The 14,458-nt window shown below is 52.1% G+C and overlaps 1 protein-coding gene across 3 annotated transcripts in view; it reads left to right on the forward strand.

Moving 5' to 3' along the window:
• Positions 1 to 14,458, forward strand: part of LOC138739645 (52 kDa repressor of the inhibitor of the protein kinase-like) — a 67,447-nt gene that overhangs the window by 9,731 nt on the left and 43,258 nt on the right. The window contains exon 1 of one of the 3 annotated variants that reach the window (XM_069892120.1): positions 11,350 to 11,598. The exons of 1 other annotated variant lie outside the window; for it this stretch is intronic. In XM_069892120.1, the coding sequence (XP_069748221.1) occupies positions 11,507 to 11,598 (92 nt within the window). In that variant the 5' untranslated portion in view covers positions 11,350 to 11,506. Of the gene's footprint in view, positions 1 to 11,349; positions 11,599 to 12,058; positions 12,306 to 14,458 lie in introns of those variants that run through there. One more of the 3 variants, XM_069892121.1, reaches the window with a different exon arrangement.

The raw sequence follows: 14,458 nt of genomic DNA on the forward strand, positions 1-14,458 counted from the left end.
AAAGACTGAGAGAGGGAGGGTGCAGGTTGCAGCAGGTGCAGGAGCCCCAAGGAGGGGACCGTGTCCCCACATATTCACATAGTCTCTGTGTTGAGTCAGAATATAGTTCAGAAAGACTGAGAGAGAGAGGCTGCAGGTTGCAGCAGGTGCAGGAGCCCCAAGGAGGGGACCGTGTCCCCAAATATTCACATAGTCTCTGTGTTGAGTCAGAATATGGTTCAGAAAGACTGAGAGAGACAGGTTGCAGCAGGTGCAGGAGCCCCAAGGAGGGGACCCTGTCCCCAAATATTCACTTAGTCTCTGTGTTGAGTCAGAATATGGTTAAGATAGAGTGAGAGAGAGAGGCTGCAGGTTGCAGCAGGTGCAGGAGCACCAAGGAGGGGACCGTGTCCCCACATATTCACATAGTCTCTGTGTTGAGTCAGAATATGGTTCAGAAAGACTGAGAGAGACAGGTTGCAGCAGGTGCAGGAGCCCCAAGGAGGGGACCGTGTCCCCAAATATTCACATAGTCTCTGTGTTGAACCTGAATATGGTTCAGAAAGACTGAGAGAGAGAGGCTGCAGGTTGCAGCAGGTGCAGGAGCCTCAAGGAGGGGACCGTGTCCCCAAATATTCACATAGTCTCTGTGTTGAGTCAGAATATGGTTCAGAAAGACTGAGAGAGAGAGGCAGCAGGTTGCAGCAGGTGCAGGAGCCCCAAGGAGGGGACCGTGTCCCCAAATATTCACATAGTCTCTGTGTTGAGTCAGAATATGGTTCAGAAAGACTGAGAGAGAGAGGCTGCAGGTTGCAGCAGGTGCAGGAGCCCCAAGGAGGGGACCCTGTCCCCAAATATTCACATCGTCTCTGTGTTGAGTCAGAATATGGTTAAAGACTGAGAGAGGGAGGGTGCAGGTTGCAGCAGGTGCAGGAGCCCCAAGGAGGGGACCGTGTCCCCACATATTCACATAGTCTCTGTGTTGAGTCAGAATATGGTTCAGAAAGACTGAGAGAGACAGGTTGCAGCAGGTGCAGGAGCCCCAAGGAGGGGACCGTGTCCCCAAATATTCACATAGTCTCTGTGTTGAGTCAGAATATGGTTCAGAAAGACTGAGAGAGACAGGTTGCAGCAGGTGCAGGAGCCCCAAGGAGGGGACCCTGTCCCCAAATATTCACTTAGTCTCTGTGTTGAGTCAGAATATGGTTAAAGACTGAGAGAGGGAGGGTGCAAGTTGCAGCAGGTGCAGGAGCCCCAAGGAGGGGACCGTGTCCCCAAATATTCACATAGTCTCTGTGTTGAGTCAGAATATGGTTAAAGACTGAGAGAGGGAGGGTGCAGGTTGCAGCAGGTGCAGGAGCCCCAAGGAGGGGACCGTGTCCCCAAATATTCACATAGTCTCTGTGTTGAGTCAGAATATGGTTCAGAAAGACTGAGAGAGAGAGGCTGCAGGTTGCAGCAGGTGCAGGAGCCCCAAGGAGGGGACCGTGTCCCCAAATATTCACATAGTCTCTGTGTTGAGTCAGAATATGGTTAAAGACTGAGAGAGGGAGGGAGCCCCAAGGAGGGGACCGTGTCCCCAAATATTCACATAGTCTCTGTGTTGAGTCAGAATATGGTTCAGAAAGACTGAGAGAGAGAGGCTGCAGGTTGCAGCAGGTGCAGGAGCCCCAAGGAGGGGACCGTGTCCCCAAATATTCACATAGTCTCTGTGTTGAGTCAGAATATGGTTCAGAAAGACTGAGAGAGAGAGGCTGCAGGTTGCAGCAGGAGCAGGAGCCCCAAGGAGGGGACCGTGTCCCCAAATATTCACATTGTCTCTGTGTTGAGTCAGAATATGGTTCAGAAAGACTGAGAGAGAGAGGCTGCAGGTTGCAGCAGGTGCAGGAGCCCCAAGGAGGGGACCGTGTCCCCAAATATTCACATAGTCTCTGTGTTGAGTCAGAATATGGTTCAGAAAGACTGAGAGAGAGAGAGGCTGCAGGTTGCAGCAGGTGCAGGAGCCCCAAGGAGGAGACCGTGTCCCCACATATTCACATAGTCTCTGTGTTGAGTCAGAATATGGTTCAGAAAGACTGAGAGAGAGAGGCTGCAGGTTGCAGCAGGTGCAGGAGCCCCAAGGAGGGGACCGTGTCCCCAAATATTCACATAGTCTCTGTGTTGAGTCAGAATATGGTTCAGAAAGACTGAGAGAGAGGGGCTGCAGGTTACAGCAGGTGCAGGAGCCCCAAGGAGGGGACCGTGTCCCCAAATATTCACATAGTCTCTGTGTTGAGTCAGAATATGGTTCAGAAAGACTGAGAGAGAGAGGCTGCAGGTTGCAGCAGGTGCAGGAGCCCCAAGGAGGGGACCGTGTCCCCAAATATTCACATAGTCTCTGTGTTGAGTCAGAATATGGTTAAAGACTGAGAGAGGGAGGATGCAAGTTGCAGCAGGTGCAGGAGCCCCAAGGAGGGGACCGTGTCCCCAAATATTCACATAGTCTCTGTGTTGAGTCAGAATATGGTTCAGAAAGACTGAGAGAGAGAGGCTGCAGGTTGCAGCAGGTGCAGGAGCCCCAAGGACGGGACCCTGTCCCCAAATATTGCCTTAGTCTCTGTGTTGAGTCAGAATGTGGTTAAAGACTGAGAGAGGGAGGGAGCCCCAAGGAGGGGACCGTGTCCCCAAATATTCACTTAGTCTCTGTGTTGAGTCAGAATATGGTTCAGAAAGACTGAGAGAGAGAGGGTGCAGATTGCAGCAGGTGCAGGAGCGCCAAGGAGGGGACCGTGTCCCCAAATATTCACATAGTCTCTGTGTTGAGTCAGAATATGGTTCAGAAAGACTGAGAGAGAGAGGCTGCAGGTTGCAGCAGGTGCAGGAACCCCCAGGAGGGGACCGTGTCCCCAAATATTCACATAGTCTCTGTGTTGAGTCAGAATATGGTTCAGAAAGACTGAGAGAGAGAGGCTGCAGGTTGCAGCAGGTGCAGGAGCCCCAAGGAGGGGACCGTGTCCCCAAATATTCACATAGTCTCTGTGTTGAGTCTGAATATGGTTCAGAAAGACTGAGAGAGAGAGGCTGCAGGAGCCTCAAGGAGGGGACCGTGTCCCCACATATTCACATAGTCTCTGTGTTGAGTTAGAATATGGTTAAAGACTGAGAGAGGGAGGGTGCAGGTTGCAGCAGGTGCAGGAGCCCCAAGGAGGGGACCGTGTCCCCAAATATTCACATAGTCTCTGTGTTGAGTCAGAATATGGTTAAAGACTGAGAGAGGGAGGGTGCAGGTTGCAGCAGGTGCAGGAGCCTCAAGGAGGGGACCGTGTCCCCACATATTCACATAGTCTCTGTGTTGAGTCAGAATATGGTTCAGAAAGACTGAGAGAGAAAGGCTGCAGATTGCACCAGGTGCAGGAGCCCCTAGGAGGGGACCGTGTCCCCAAATATTCACATAGTCTCTGTGTTGAGTCAGAATATGGTTCAGAAAGACTGAGAGAGAGAGGCTGCAGGTTGCAGCAGGTGCAGGAGCCCCAAGGAGGGGACCGTGTCCCCAAATATTCACATAGTCTCTGTGTTGAGTCAGAATATGGTTCAGAAAGACTGAGAGAGAGAGGCTGCAGGTTGCAGCAGGTGCAGGAGCCCCAAGGAGGTGACCGTGTCCCCAAATATTCACATAGTCTCTGTGTTGAGTCAGAATATGGTTAAAGACTGAGAGAGGGAGGATGCAAGTTGCAGCAGGTGCAGGATCCCCAAGGAGGGGACCGTGTCCCCAAATATTCACATAGTCTCTGTGTTGAGTCAGAATATGGTTCAGAAAGACTGAGAGAGAGAGGCTGCAGGTTGCAGCAGGTGCAGGAGCCCCAAGGAGGGTCCCTGTCCCCAAATATTCACATCGTCTCTGTGTTGAGTCAGAATATGGTTAAAGACTGAGAGAGGGAGGGTGCAGGTTGCAGCAGGTGCAAGAGCCCCAAGGAGGGGACCGTGTCCCCACATATTCACATAGTCTCTGTGTTGAGTCAGAATATGGTTCAGAAAGACTGAGAGAGAGAGGCTGCAGGTTGCAGCAGGTGCAGGAGCCCCAAGGAGGGGACCGTGTCCCCAAATATTCACATAGTCTCTGTGTTGAGTCAGAATATGGTTCAGAAAGACTGAGAGAGACAGGTTGCAGCAGGTGCAGGAGCCCCAAGGAGGGGACCCTGTCCCCAAATATTCACTTAGTCTCTGTGTTGAGTCAGAATATGGTTAAGATAGAGTGAGAGAGAGAGGCTGCAGGTTGCAGCAGGTGCAGGAGCCCCAAGGAGGGGACCGTGTCCCCACATATTCACATAGTCTCTGTGTTGAGTCAGAATATGGTTCAGAAAGACTGAGAGAGACAGGTTGCAGCAGGTGCAGGAGCCCCAAGGAGGGGACCGTGTCCCCAAATATTCACATAGTCTCTGTGTTGAGTCTGAATATGGTTCGGAAAGACTGAGAGAGAGAGGCAGCAGGTTGCAGCAGGTGCAGGAGCCCCAAGGAGGGGACCGTGTCCCCAAATATTCACATAGTCTCTGTGTTGAGTCAGAATATGGTTCAGAAAGACTGAGAGAGAGAGGCTGCAGGTTGCAGCAGGTGCAGGAGCCCCAAGGAGGGGACCCTGTCCCCAAATATTCACATCATCTCTGTGTTGAGTCAGAATATGGTTAAAGACTGAGAGAGGGAGGGTGCAGGTTGCAGCAGGTGCAGGAGCCCCAAGGAGGGGACCGTGTCCCCACATATTCACATAGTCTCTGTGTTGAGTCAGAATATGGTTCAGAAAGACTGAGAGAGACAGGTTGCAGCAGGTGCAGGAGCCCCAAGGAGGGGACCGTGTCCCCAAATATTCACATAGTCTCTGTGTTGAGTCAGAATATGGTTCAGAAAGACTGAGAGAGACAGGTTGCAGCAGGTGCAGGAGCCCCAAGGAGGGGACCCTGTCCCCAAATATTCACTTAGTCTCTGTGTTGAGTCAGAATATGGTTAAGATAGAGTGAGAGAGAGAGGCTGCAGGTTGCAGCAGGTGCAGGAGCCCCAAGGAGGGGACCGTGTCCCCACATATTCACATAGTCTCTGTGTTGAGTCAGAATATGGTTCAGAAAGACTGAGAGAGACAGGTTGCAGCAGGTGCAGGAGCCCCAAGGAGGGGACCGTGTCCCCAAATATTCACATAGTCTCTGTGTTGAGTCTGAATATGGTTCAGAAAGACTGAGAGAGAGAGGCTGCAGGTTGCAGCAGGTGCAGGAGCCTCAAGGAGGGGACCGTGTCCCCAAATATTCACATAGTCTCTGTGTTGAGTCAGAATATGGTTCAGAAAGACTGAGAGAGAGAGGCAGCAGGTTGCAGCAGGTGCAGGAGCCCCAAGGAGGGGACCGTGTCCCCAAATATTCACATAGTCTCTGTGTTGAGTCAGAATATGGTTCAGAAAGACTGAGAGAGACAGGTTGCAGCAGGTGCAGGAGCCCCAAGGAGGGGACCCTGTCCCCAAATATTCACTTAGTCTCTGTGTTGAGTCAGAATATGGTTAAGATAGAGTGAGAGAGAGAGGCTGCAGGTTGCAGCAGGTGCAGGAGCCCCAAGGAGGGGACCGTGTCCCCACATATTCACATAGTCTCTGTGTTGAGTCAGAATATGGTTAAAGACTGAGAGAGGGAGGGTGCAGGTTGCAGCAGGTGCAGGAGCCCCAAGGAGGGGACCGTGTCCCCAAATATTCACATAGTCTCTGTGTTGAGTCAGAATATGGTTCAGAAAGACTGAGAGAGAGAGAGGCTGCAGGTTGCAGCAGGTGCAGGAGCCCCAAGGAGGAGACCGTGTCCCCACATATTCACATAGTCTCTGTGCTGAGTCAGAATATGGTTCAGAAAGACTGAGAGAGAGAGGCTGCAGGTTGCAGCAGGTGCAGGAGCCCCAAGGAGGGGACCGTGTCCCCAAATATTCACATAGTCTCTGTGTTGAGTCAGAATATGGTTCAGAAAGACTGAGAGAGAGGGGCTGCAGGTTACAGCAGGTGCAGGAGCCCCAAGGAGGGGACCGTGTCCCCAAATATTCACATAGTCTCTGTGTTGAGTCAGAATATGGTTCAGAAAGACTGAGAGAGAGAGGCTGCAGGTTGCAGCAGGTGCAGGAGCCCCAAGGAGGGGACCGTGTCCCCAAATATTCACATAGTCTCTGTGTTGAGTCAGAATATGGTTCAGAAAGACTGAGAGAGAGAGGCTGCAGGTTGCAGCAGGTGCAGGAGCCCCAAGGAGGGGACCGTGTCCCCAAATATTCACATTGTCTCTGTGTTGAGTCAGAATATGGTTCAGAAAGACTGAGAGAGAGAGGCTGCAGGTTGCAGCAGGTGCAGGAGCCCCAAGGAGGGGACCGTGTCCCCAAATATTCACTTAGTCTCTGTGTTGAGTCAGAATATGGTTCAGAAAGACTGAGAGAGAGAGGGTGCAGATTGCAGCAGGTGCAGGAGCGCCAAGGAGGGGACCGTGTCCCCAAATATTCACATAGTCTCTGTGTTGAGTCAGAATATGGTTCAGAAAGACTGAGAGAGAGAGGCTGCAGGTTGCAGCAGGTGCAGGAACCCCAAGGAGGGGACCGTGTCCCCAAATATTCACATAGTCTCTGTGTTGAGTCAGAATATGGTTCAGAAAGACTGAGAGAGAGAGGCTGCAGGTTGCAGCAGGTGCAGGAGCCCTAAGGAGGGGACCGTGTCCCCAAATATTCACATAGTCTCTGTGTTGAGTCTGAATATGGTTCAGAAAGACTGAGAGAGAGAGGCTGCAGGTTGCAGCAGGTGCAGGAGCCTCAAGGAGGGGACCGTGTCCCCACATATTCACATAGTCTCTGTGTTGAGTTAGAATATGGTTAAAGACTGAGAGAGGGAGGGTGCAGGTTGCAGCAGGTGCAGGAGCCCCAAGGAGGGGACCGTGTCCCCAAATATTCACATAGTCTCTGTGTTGAGTCAGAATATGGTTAAAGACTGAGAGAGGGAGGGTGCAGGTTGCAGCAGGTGCAGGAGCCTCAAGGAGGGGACCGTGTCCCCACATATTCACATAGTCTCTGTGTTGAGTCAGAATATGGTTCAGAAAGACTGAGAGAGAGAGGCTGCAGATTGCACCAGGTGCAGGAGCCCCAAGGAGGGGACCGTGTCCCCAAATATTCACATAGTCTCTGTGTTGAGTCAGAATATGGTTCAGAAAGACTGAGAGAGAGAGGCTGCAGATTGCAGCAGGTGCAGGAGCCCCAAGGAGGGGACCGTGTCCCCAAATATTCACATAGTCTCTGTGTTGAGTCAGAATATGGTTCAGAAAGACTGAGAGAGAGAGGCTGCAGGTTGCAGCAGGTGCAGGAGCCCCAAGGAGGTGACCGTGTCCCCAAATATTCACATAGTCTCTGTGTTGAGTCAGAATATGGTTAAAGACTGAGAGAGGGAGGATGCAAGTTGCAGCAGGTGCAGGATACCCAAGGAGGGGACCGTGTCCCCAAATATTCACATAGTCTCTGTGTTGAGTCAGAATATGGTTCAGAAAGACTGAGAGAGAGAGGCTGCAGGTTGCAGCAGGTGCAGGAGCCCCAAGGAGGGTCCCTGTCCCCAAATATTCACATCGTCTCTGTGTTGAGTCAGAATATGGTTAAAGACTGAGAGAGGGAGGGTGCAGGTTGCAGCAGCCCCAAGGAGGGGACCGTGTCCCCACATATTCACATAGTCTCTGTGTTGAGTCAGAATATGGTTCAGAAAGACTGAGAGAGAGAGGCTGCACGTTGCAGCAGGTGCAGGAGCCCCAAGGAGGGGACCGTGTCCCCAAATATTCACATAGTCTCTGTGTTGAGTCAGAATATGGTTCAGAAAGACTGAGAGAGACAGGTTGCAGCAGGTGCAGGAGCCCCAAGGAGGGGACCCTGTCCCCAAATATTCTCTTAGTCTCTGTGTTGAGTCAGAATATGGTTAAGATAGAGTGAGAGAGAGAGGCTGCAGGTTGCAGCAGGTGCAGGAGCCCCAAGGAGGGGACCCTGTCCCCAAATATTCACATCGTCTCTGTGTTGAGTCAGAATATGGTTAAAGACTGAGAGAGGGAGGGTGCAGGTTGCAGCAGGTGCAGGAGCCCCAAGGAGGGGACCGTGTCCCCACATATTCACATAGTCTCTGTGTTGAGTCAGAATATGGTTCAGAAAGACTGAGAGAGACAGGTTGCAGCAGGTGCAGGAGCCCCAAGGAGGGGACCGTGTCCCCAAATATTCACATAGTCTCTGTGTTGAGTCAGAATATGGTTCAGAAAGACTGAGAGAGAGAGGCTGCAGGTTGCAGCAGGTGCAGGAGCCCCAAGGAGGGTCCCTGTCCCCAAATATTCACATCGTCTCTGTGTTGAGTCAGAATATGGTTAAAGACTGAGAGAGGGAGGGTGCAGGTTGCAGCAGGTGCAGGAGCCCCAAGGAGGGGACCGTGTCCCCACATATTCACATAGTCTCTGTGTTGAGTCAGAATATGGTTCAGAAAGACTGAGAGAGAGAGGCTGCAGGTTGCAGCAGGTGCAGGAGCCCCAAGGAGGGGACCGTGTCCCCAAATATTCACTTAGTCTCTGTGTTGAGTCAGAATATGGTTAAGATAGAGTGAGAGAGAGAGGCTGCAGGTTGCAGCAGGTGCAGGAGCCCCAAGGAGGGGACCGTGTCCCCAAATATTCACATTGTCTCTGTGTTGAGTCAGAATATGGTTCAGAAAGACTGAGAGAGAGAGGCTGCAGGTTGCAGCAGGTGCAGGAGCCCCAAGGAGGGGACCGTGTCCCCAAATATTCACTTAGTCTCTGTGTTGAGTCAGAATATGGTTCAGAAAGACTGAGAGAGAGAGGGTGCAGATTGCAGCAGGTGCAGGAGCGCCAAGGAGGGGACCGTGTCCCCAAATATTCACATAGTCTCTGTGTTGAGTCAGAATATGGTTCAGAAAGACTGAGAGAGAGAGGCTGCAGGTTGCAGCAGGTGCAGGAACCCCAAGGAGGGGACCGTGTCCCCAAATATTCACATAGTCTCTGTGTTGAGTCAGAATATGGTTCAGAAAGACTGAGAGAGAGAGGCTGCAGGTTGCAGCAGGTGCAGGAGCCCTAAGGAGGGGACCGTGTCCCCAAATATTCACATAGTCTCTGTGTTGAGTCTGAATATGGTTCAGAAAGACTGAGAGAGAGAGGCTGCAGGTTGCAGCAGGTGCAGGAGCCTCAAGGAGGGGACCGTGTCCCCACATATTCACATAGTCTCTGTGTTGAGTTAGAATATGGTTAAAGACTGAGAGAGGGAGGGTGCAGGTTGCAGCAGGTGCAGGAGCCCCAAGGAGGGGACCGTGTCCCCAAATATTCACATAGTCTCTGTGTTGAGTCAGAATATGGTTAAAGACTGAGAGAGGGAGGGTGCAGGTTGCAGCAGGTGCAGGAGCCTCAAGGAGGGGACCGTGTCCCCACATATTCACATAGTCTCTGTGTTGAGTCAGAATATGGTTCAGAAAGACTGAGAGAGAGAGGCTGCAGATTGCACCAGGTGCAGGAGCCCCAAGGAGGGGACCGTGTCCCCAAATATTCACATAGTCTCTGTGTTGAGTCAGAATATGGTTCAGAAAGACTGAGAGAGAGAGGCTGCAGATTGCAGCAGGTGCAGGAGCCCCAAGGAGGGGACCGTGTCCCCAAATATTCACATAGTCTCTGTGTTGAGTCAGAATATGGTTCAGAAAGACTGAGAGAGAGAGGCTGCAGGTTGCAGCAGGTGCAGGAGCCCCAAGGAGGTGACCGTGTCCCCAAATATTCACATAGTCTCTGTGTTGAGTCAGAATATGGTTAAAGACTGAGAGAGGGAGGATGCAAGTTGCAGCAGGTGCAGGATACCCAAGGAGGGGACCGTGTCCCCAAATATTCACATAGTCTCTGTGTTGAGTCAGAATATGGTTCAGAAAGACTGAGAGAGAGAGGCTGCAGGTTGCAGCAGGTGCAGGAGCCCCAAGGAGGGTCCCTGTCCCCAAATATTCACATCGTCTCTGTGTTGAGTCAGAATATGGTTAAAGACTGAGAGAGGGAGGGTGCAGGTTGCAGCAGCCCCAAGGAGGGGACCGTGTCCCCACATATTCACATAGTCTCTGTGTTGAGTCAGAATATGGTTCAGAAAGACTGAGAGAGAGAGGCTGCACGTTGCAGCAGGTGCAGGAGCCCCAAGGAGGGGACCGTGTCCCCAAATATTCACATAGTCTCTGTGTTGAGTCAGAATATGGTTCAGAAAGACTGAGAGAGACAGGTTGCAGCAGGTGCAGGAGCCCCAAGGAGGGGACCCTGTCCCCAAATATTCTCTTAGTCTCTGTGTTGAGTCAGAATATGGTTAAGATAGAGTGAGAGAGAGAGGCTGCAGGTTGCAGCAGGTGCAGGAGCCCCAAGGAGGGGACCCTGTCCCCAAATATTCACATCGTCTCTGTGTTGAGTCAGAATATGGTTAAAGACTGAGAGAGGGAGGGTGCAGGTTGCAGCAGGTGCAGGAGCCCCAAGGAGGGGACCGTGTCCCCACATATTCACATAGTCTCTGTGTTGAGTCAGAATATGGTTCAGAAAGACTGAGAGAGACAGGTTGCAGCAGGTGCAGGAGCCCCAAGGAGGGGACCGTGTCCCCAAATATTCACATAGTCTCTGTGTTGAGTCAGAATATGGTTCAGAAAGACTGAGAGAGAGAGGCTGCAGGTTGCAGCAGGTGCAGGAGCCCCAAGGAGGGTCCCTGTCCCCAAATATTCACATCGTCTCTGTGTTGAGTCAGAATATGGTTAAAGACTGAGAGAGGGAGGGTGCAGGTTGCAGCAGGTGCAGGAGCCCCAAGGAGGGGACCGTGTCCCCACATATTCACATAGTCTCTGTGTTGAGTCAGAATATGGTTCAGAAAGACTGAGAGAGAGAGGCTGCACGTTGCAGCAGGTGCAGGAGCCCCAAGGAGGGGACCGTGTCCCCAAATATTCACATAGTCTCTGTGTTGAGTCAGAATATGGTTCAGAAAGACTGAGAGAGAGAGGCTGCAGGTTGCAGCAGGTGCAGGAGCCCCAAGGAGGGTCCCTGTCCCCAAATATTCACATCGTCTCTGTGTTGAGTCAGAATATGGTTAAAGACTGAGAGAGGGAGGGTGCAGGTTGCAGCAGGTGCAGGAGCCCCAAGGAGGGGACCGTGTCCCCACATATTCACATAGTCTCTGTGTTGAGTCAGAATATGGTTCAGAAAGACTGAGAGAGAGAGGCTGCAGGTTGCAGCAGGTGCAGGAGCCCCAAGGAGGGGACCCTCGTGCCCCTTGAACTTGCCACTTGAGGTCCTGGAGGCGCTGTTGCATCTTCTCTCCTCCTCCTCCACCCCCCTCCCCTCTCGTTCTGCGGGAGGGTGGCGCGGTGCATTGTGGGCCGCGGGAGGACCCGCCGCCGCCTCCGCAGCGGGCGACGCGGTGACAGGGGGAAGACGTCGTCGCTGCCTGCGACTCCCGCCCCCTCCGTTCTGGGAGGAGAGGGGGGGGAGGAGAGGGGGGGGAGGGAGGGGGACCCTTGGTCAGGAACATGCCGAATTTCTGCGCGGCCCCCAACTGTAGCCGGGGCAGCACCAATTACCCGGACCTCCCTTTCTTCCGGTTCCCCCGAGATCCCGAAAGGTGAGGAACCGCTCTTGTCCTCAACGGCTTTTGACGTCACTCCCTGGAAGCCAAGGCTTTGCGGCCTTGTCCTTCCCACCTTCCGGCTGCAGGTCTCGCGGGGGCGGGGGCGCGCCGGGAGTGATCGGCGCAGGCGCACTGGCGCTCAGCCAGGGCCACGAGGTCTCTCTCCCGAGAGTTCTGGCAGCGGGAGGCACTCGGCGGGGTGGGGGGGGGGGCGGGGCGTGGGGGGCGGGGGAGTGGGAGGAGGGCGTGCGAGGAGGGGCGGGGCGGGGGAGTGGGGCGCGGGGCGGGAGAGTGGGAGGGGGCGGGGGAGTGGGGGGCGGGGCGGGGGATGGGGGGCGGGGAGGGGGCGGGGCGGGGGAGTGGGGGGCGGGGCGGGGGAGTGGGGGGCGGGGCGGGGGAGTGGGGGGTGGGGCGGGTGTGTGGGTGGACGGGGGAGTCGGGGGGCGGGAGAGTGGTGGGCCGGAGTCCGCACCATATCTCTTCTGGCTGCTCCCTGACCCGTTGAGTCTCTGCTCCCTCCAGACTCCATCATCTGGACTGAGTTGTGACGCACTGTTAAATTCGATTTCCTGGTCATGCCTTTTATTTCCAAGCAAGTGTCACATTGCCCGTGATTGTAAGAAATTGCCTGAAGCGCCTTTTAGAGAAAGAGAAGCGAAAGAGAGTGTTGGGGCACGACCAGTTGCCCCAATAATCACAAGGTCAGAGACTGAGGGGAATGATAGGCTTTATTGTACAGAAGACTTGACTGGGCCTGTAACCAAGCTCGGGAAGCTAGAGATGGCCCGACCTTTATGCCCGGGTCCTGGGGAGGAGTCCAGATGAGGGTGTTGTCAGGGAGGACAGGCCATCCCGAGCCTTCACTGGCCAATTAATACCTACAATCCATACCATCACAGAGACTCTCCCCCAAAGCGTCTCGCTGCCTCCACAGCCATGCAGAGCCCAATCCGGACCATCGGCAACCCGCGCTCCAGATCTGAACTTCCAATACGATGGGAGACCTTCAGCGCCCTTGGCACTCTCTGACATCCTGGTTCCATAACCTGGTGCCCCTTCAGCCAGTCTCCAGCAGTCCGCCTATGTGGGTCCTTCTGGTGCTGATCCACTCAGTGGTCCACTGCCATGGTCACTGTCCCATGGGTTGTCTCCTCTGCTTCTACCTCTCCTATGGGGGGGGGTGGGGGGGTTGGGTTTGTGGGTGTCCTCCCATGATCTAGTTCCCTGGAGTTTGCTCCCCCTCGTGGCTGCTGTTGATCATAGGCGCCACCATCTTGGGCGCAGACCTTGAGGCAACTACCATTGGCTCCTTTAACAGACCATTCAGAGCCCGTATGGAATTAACAGCAGTCAGACTGGGCAGTTGGATCCTTTGGGAGCGCTGTGTCTCTGTTGGTCCACACCAACGGCAGAGCTGCCATTTTTTTAAATTGTTATTGCAAAAACAGGACTGGAAATTGACAGTTAAAATAATATAATAGTGTTTAATAATAATGCCTAACATTTTGGGCCATTGTGCTCTTTACACATTTTCACCTTCATATTTTGTGGCTGAGATGAAATACTTTGCATTTCCCTGGATGAGTGAAGCTCCATTTAAGAAGCTCGAGGCAATCTAAGACAAAGAAACCTGCTTCATCAGCATCCAATTGAGCTGAAATATTCAGTGTGTTCAGCCTATGAAATATCCTCTATTAGCCATTGATATAATCTTAACACCAGATAGTGCAATGCTGTTACAGTGCTAGTGACCTGGGTATAAGTACAATGCTGTTTGTTAGCAGTTTGTACATTCTCTCCATGACCAACATGGGTTTTCTCCAGCTGTTCCAGTTTCCTTTCACCTTCCTAGAACTACAGGGTCATATGTTAATTGGGGGCACAGGTCTCAATGGCTGGAATCATCTTCTACTGTTTTGTCAATCTAATTTAAATATGATTTTTTTTAAAAACGGGGAGCCTTACCATCCAGAGATTCCAGTTCATCAAACCATATGCATCTCCAGGACCTGTGACTTGCAAGCCACACCTTAATTTGGTAATGTCTTGGTCCTCACACCCCCTACCCAACAGCAGTACAGGAGACATTTGCTGAAAGGCTCCAGCAGTTCGAGAATATGGTTTCCCATCACCCTCTTTGGTGCTTTTGGGAATGTGCAATAAACCCTGGGCTTGCTCGCAACACTTGAATCTCATAATGAACAAAATTAATATTTCCTTGGAAGGAATATATTAGTTGACTTGGAGCTATCACTGCCTCACGAATCTCTAAAATGTTCTGCAGCTAATGAGGTGTATTTTAACTGTTGTACTGGAATATTAGTAGACGGTTTTAATTAATTTAGATTTCAGAGCCTATTCCTAATTGCCCTTAGGCCAGTGGTTCTTAATCTTTTTTCCCCATTCACCCATCACCTTAAGTAATCCCTTACTAACCACAGAGTTCCAATGGCATCCTATACCATACGTGTTCTGTGGTTGGTTAGGGATTACGTAAGGCAGCATGTGAGTGGGGAAAAGAGTTGAGAACCACTTATCTGAAAAGGGCTTTGACCCATAACCTTCAGCCTTTGAGATGGGATTGCAAATGACTTAACAGCATCTGATTGGGTCTATTCACCACCATTCTGTGCCCATGGTGCGTTAACAACATTTTCTCTGTGATTTTCCAAGAAATGACAATTTACATGATGGTACAAATCCAGGATGCAGTTGAGCTATTTTTAAGCAATCTTTTTCCATTGGATTGTACAAATCCAGGATGCAGTTGAGCTATTTTTTCTTTTGGTATTTAATATATAAACAATTGAATGATACAATTATACAATGTGTAATACATTTAAAAATATAGGAA

The sequence above is a fragment of the Narcine bancroftii genome, chromosome 7, assembly GCF_036971445.1.
Source record: "Narcine bancroftii isolate sNarBan1 chromosome 7, sNarBan1.hap1, whole genome shotgun sequence".
NCBI lineage: Eukaryota > Metazoa > Chordata > Chondrichthyes > Torpediniformes > Narcinidae > Narcine > Narcine bancroftii.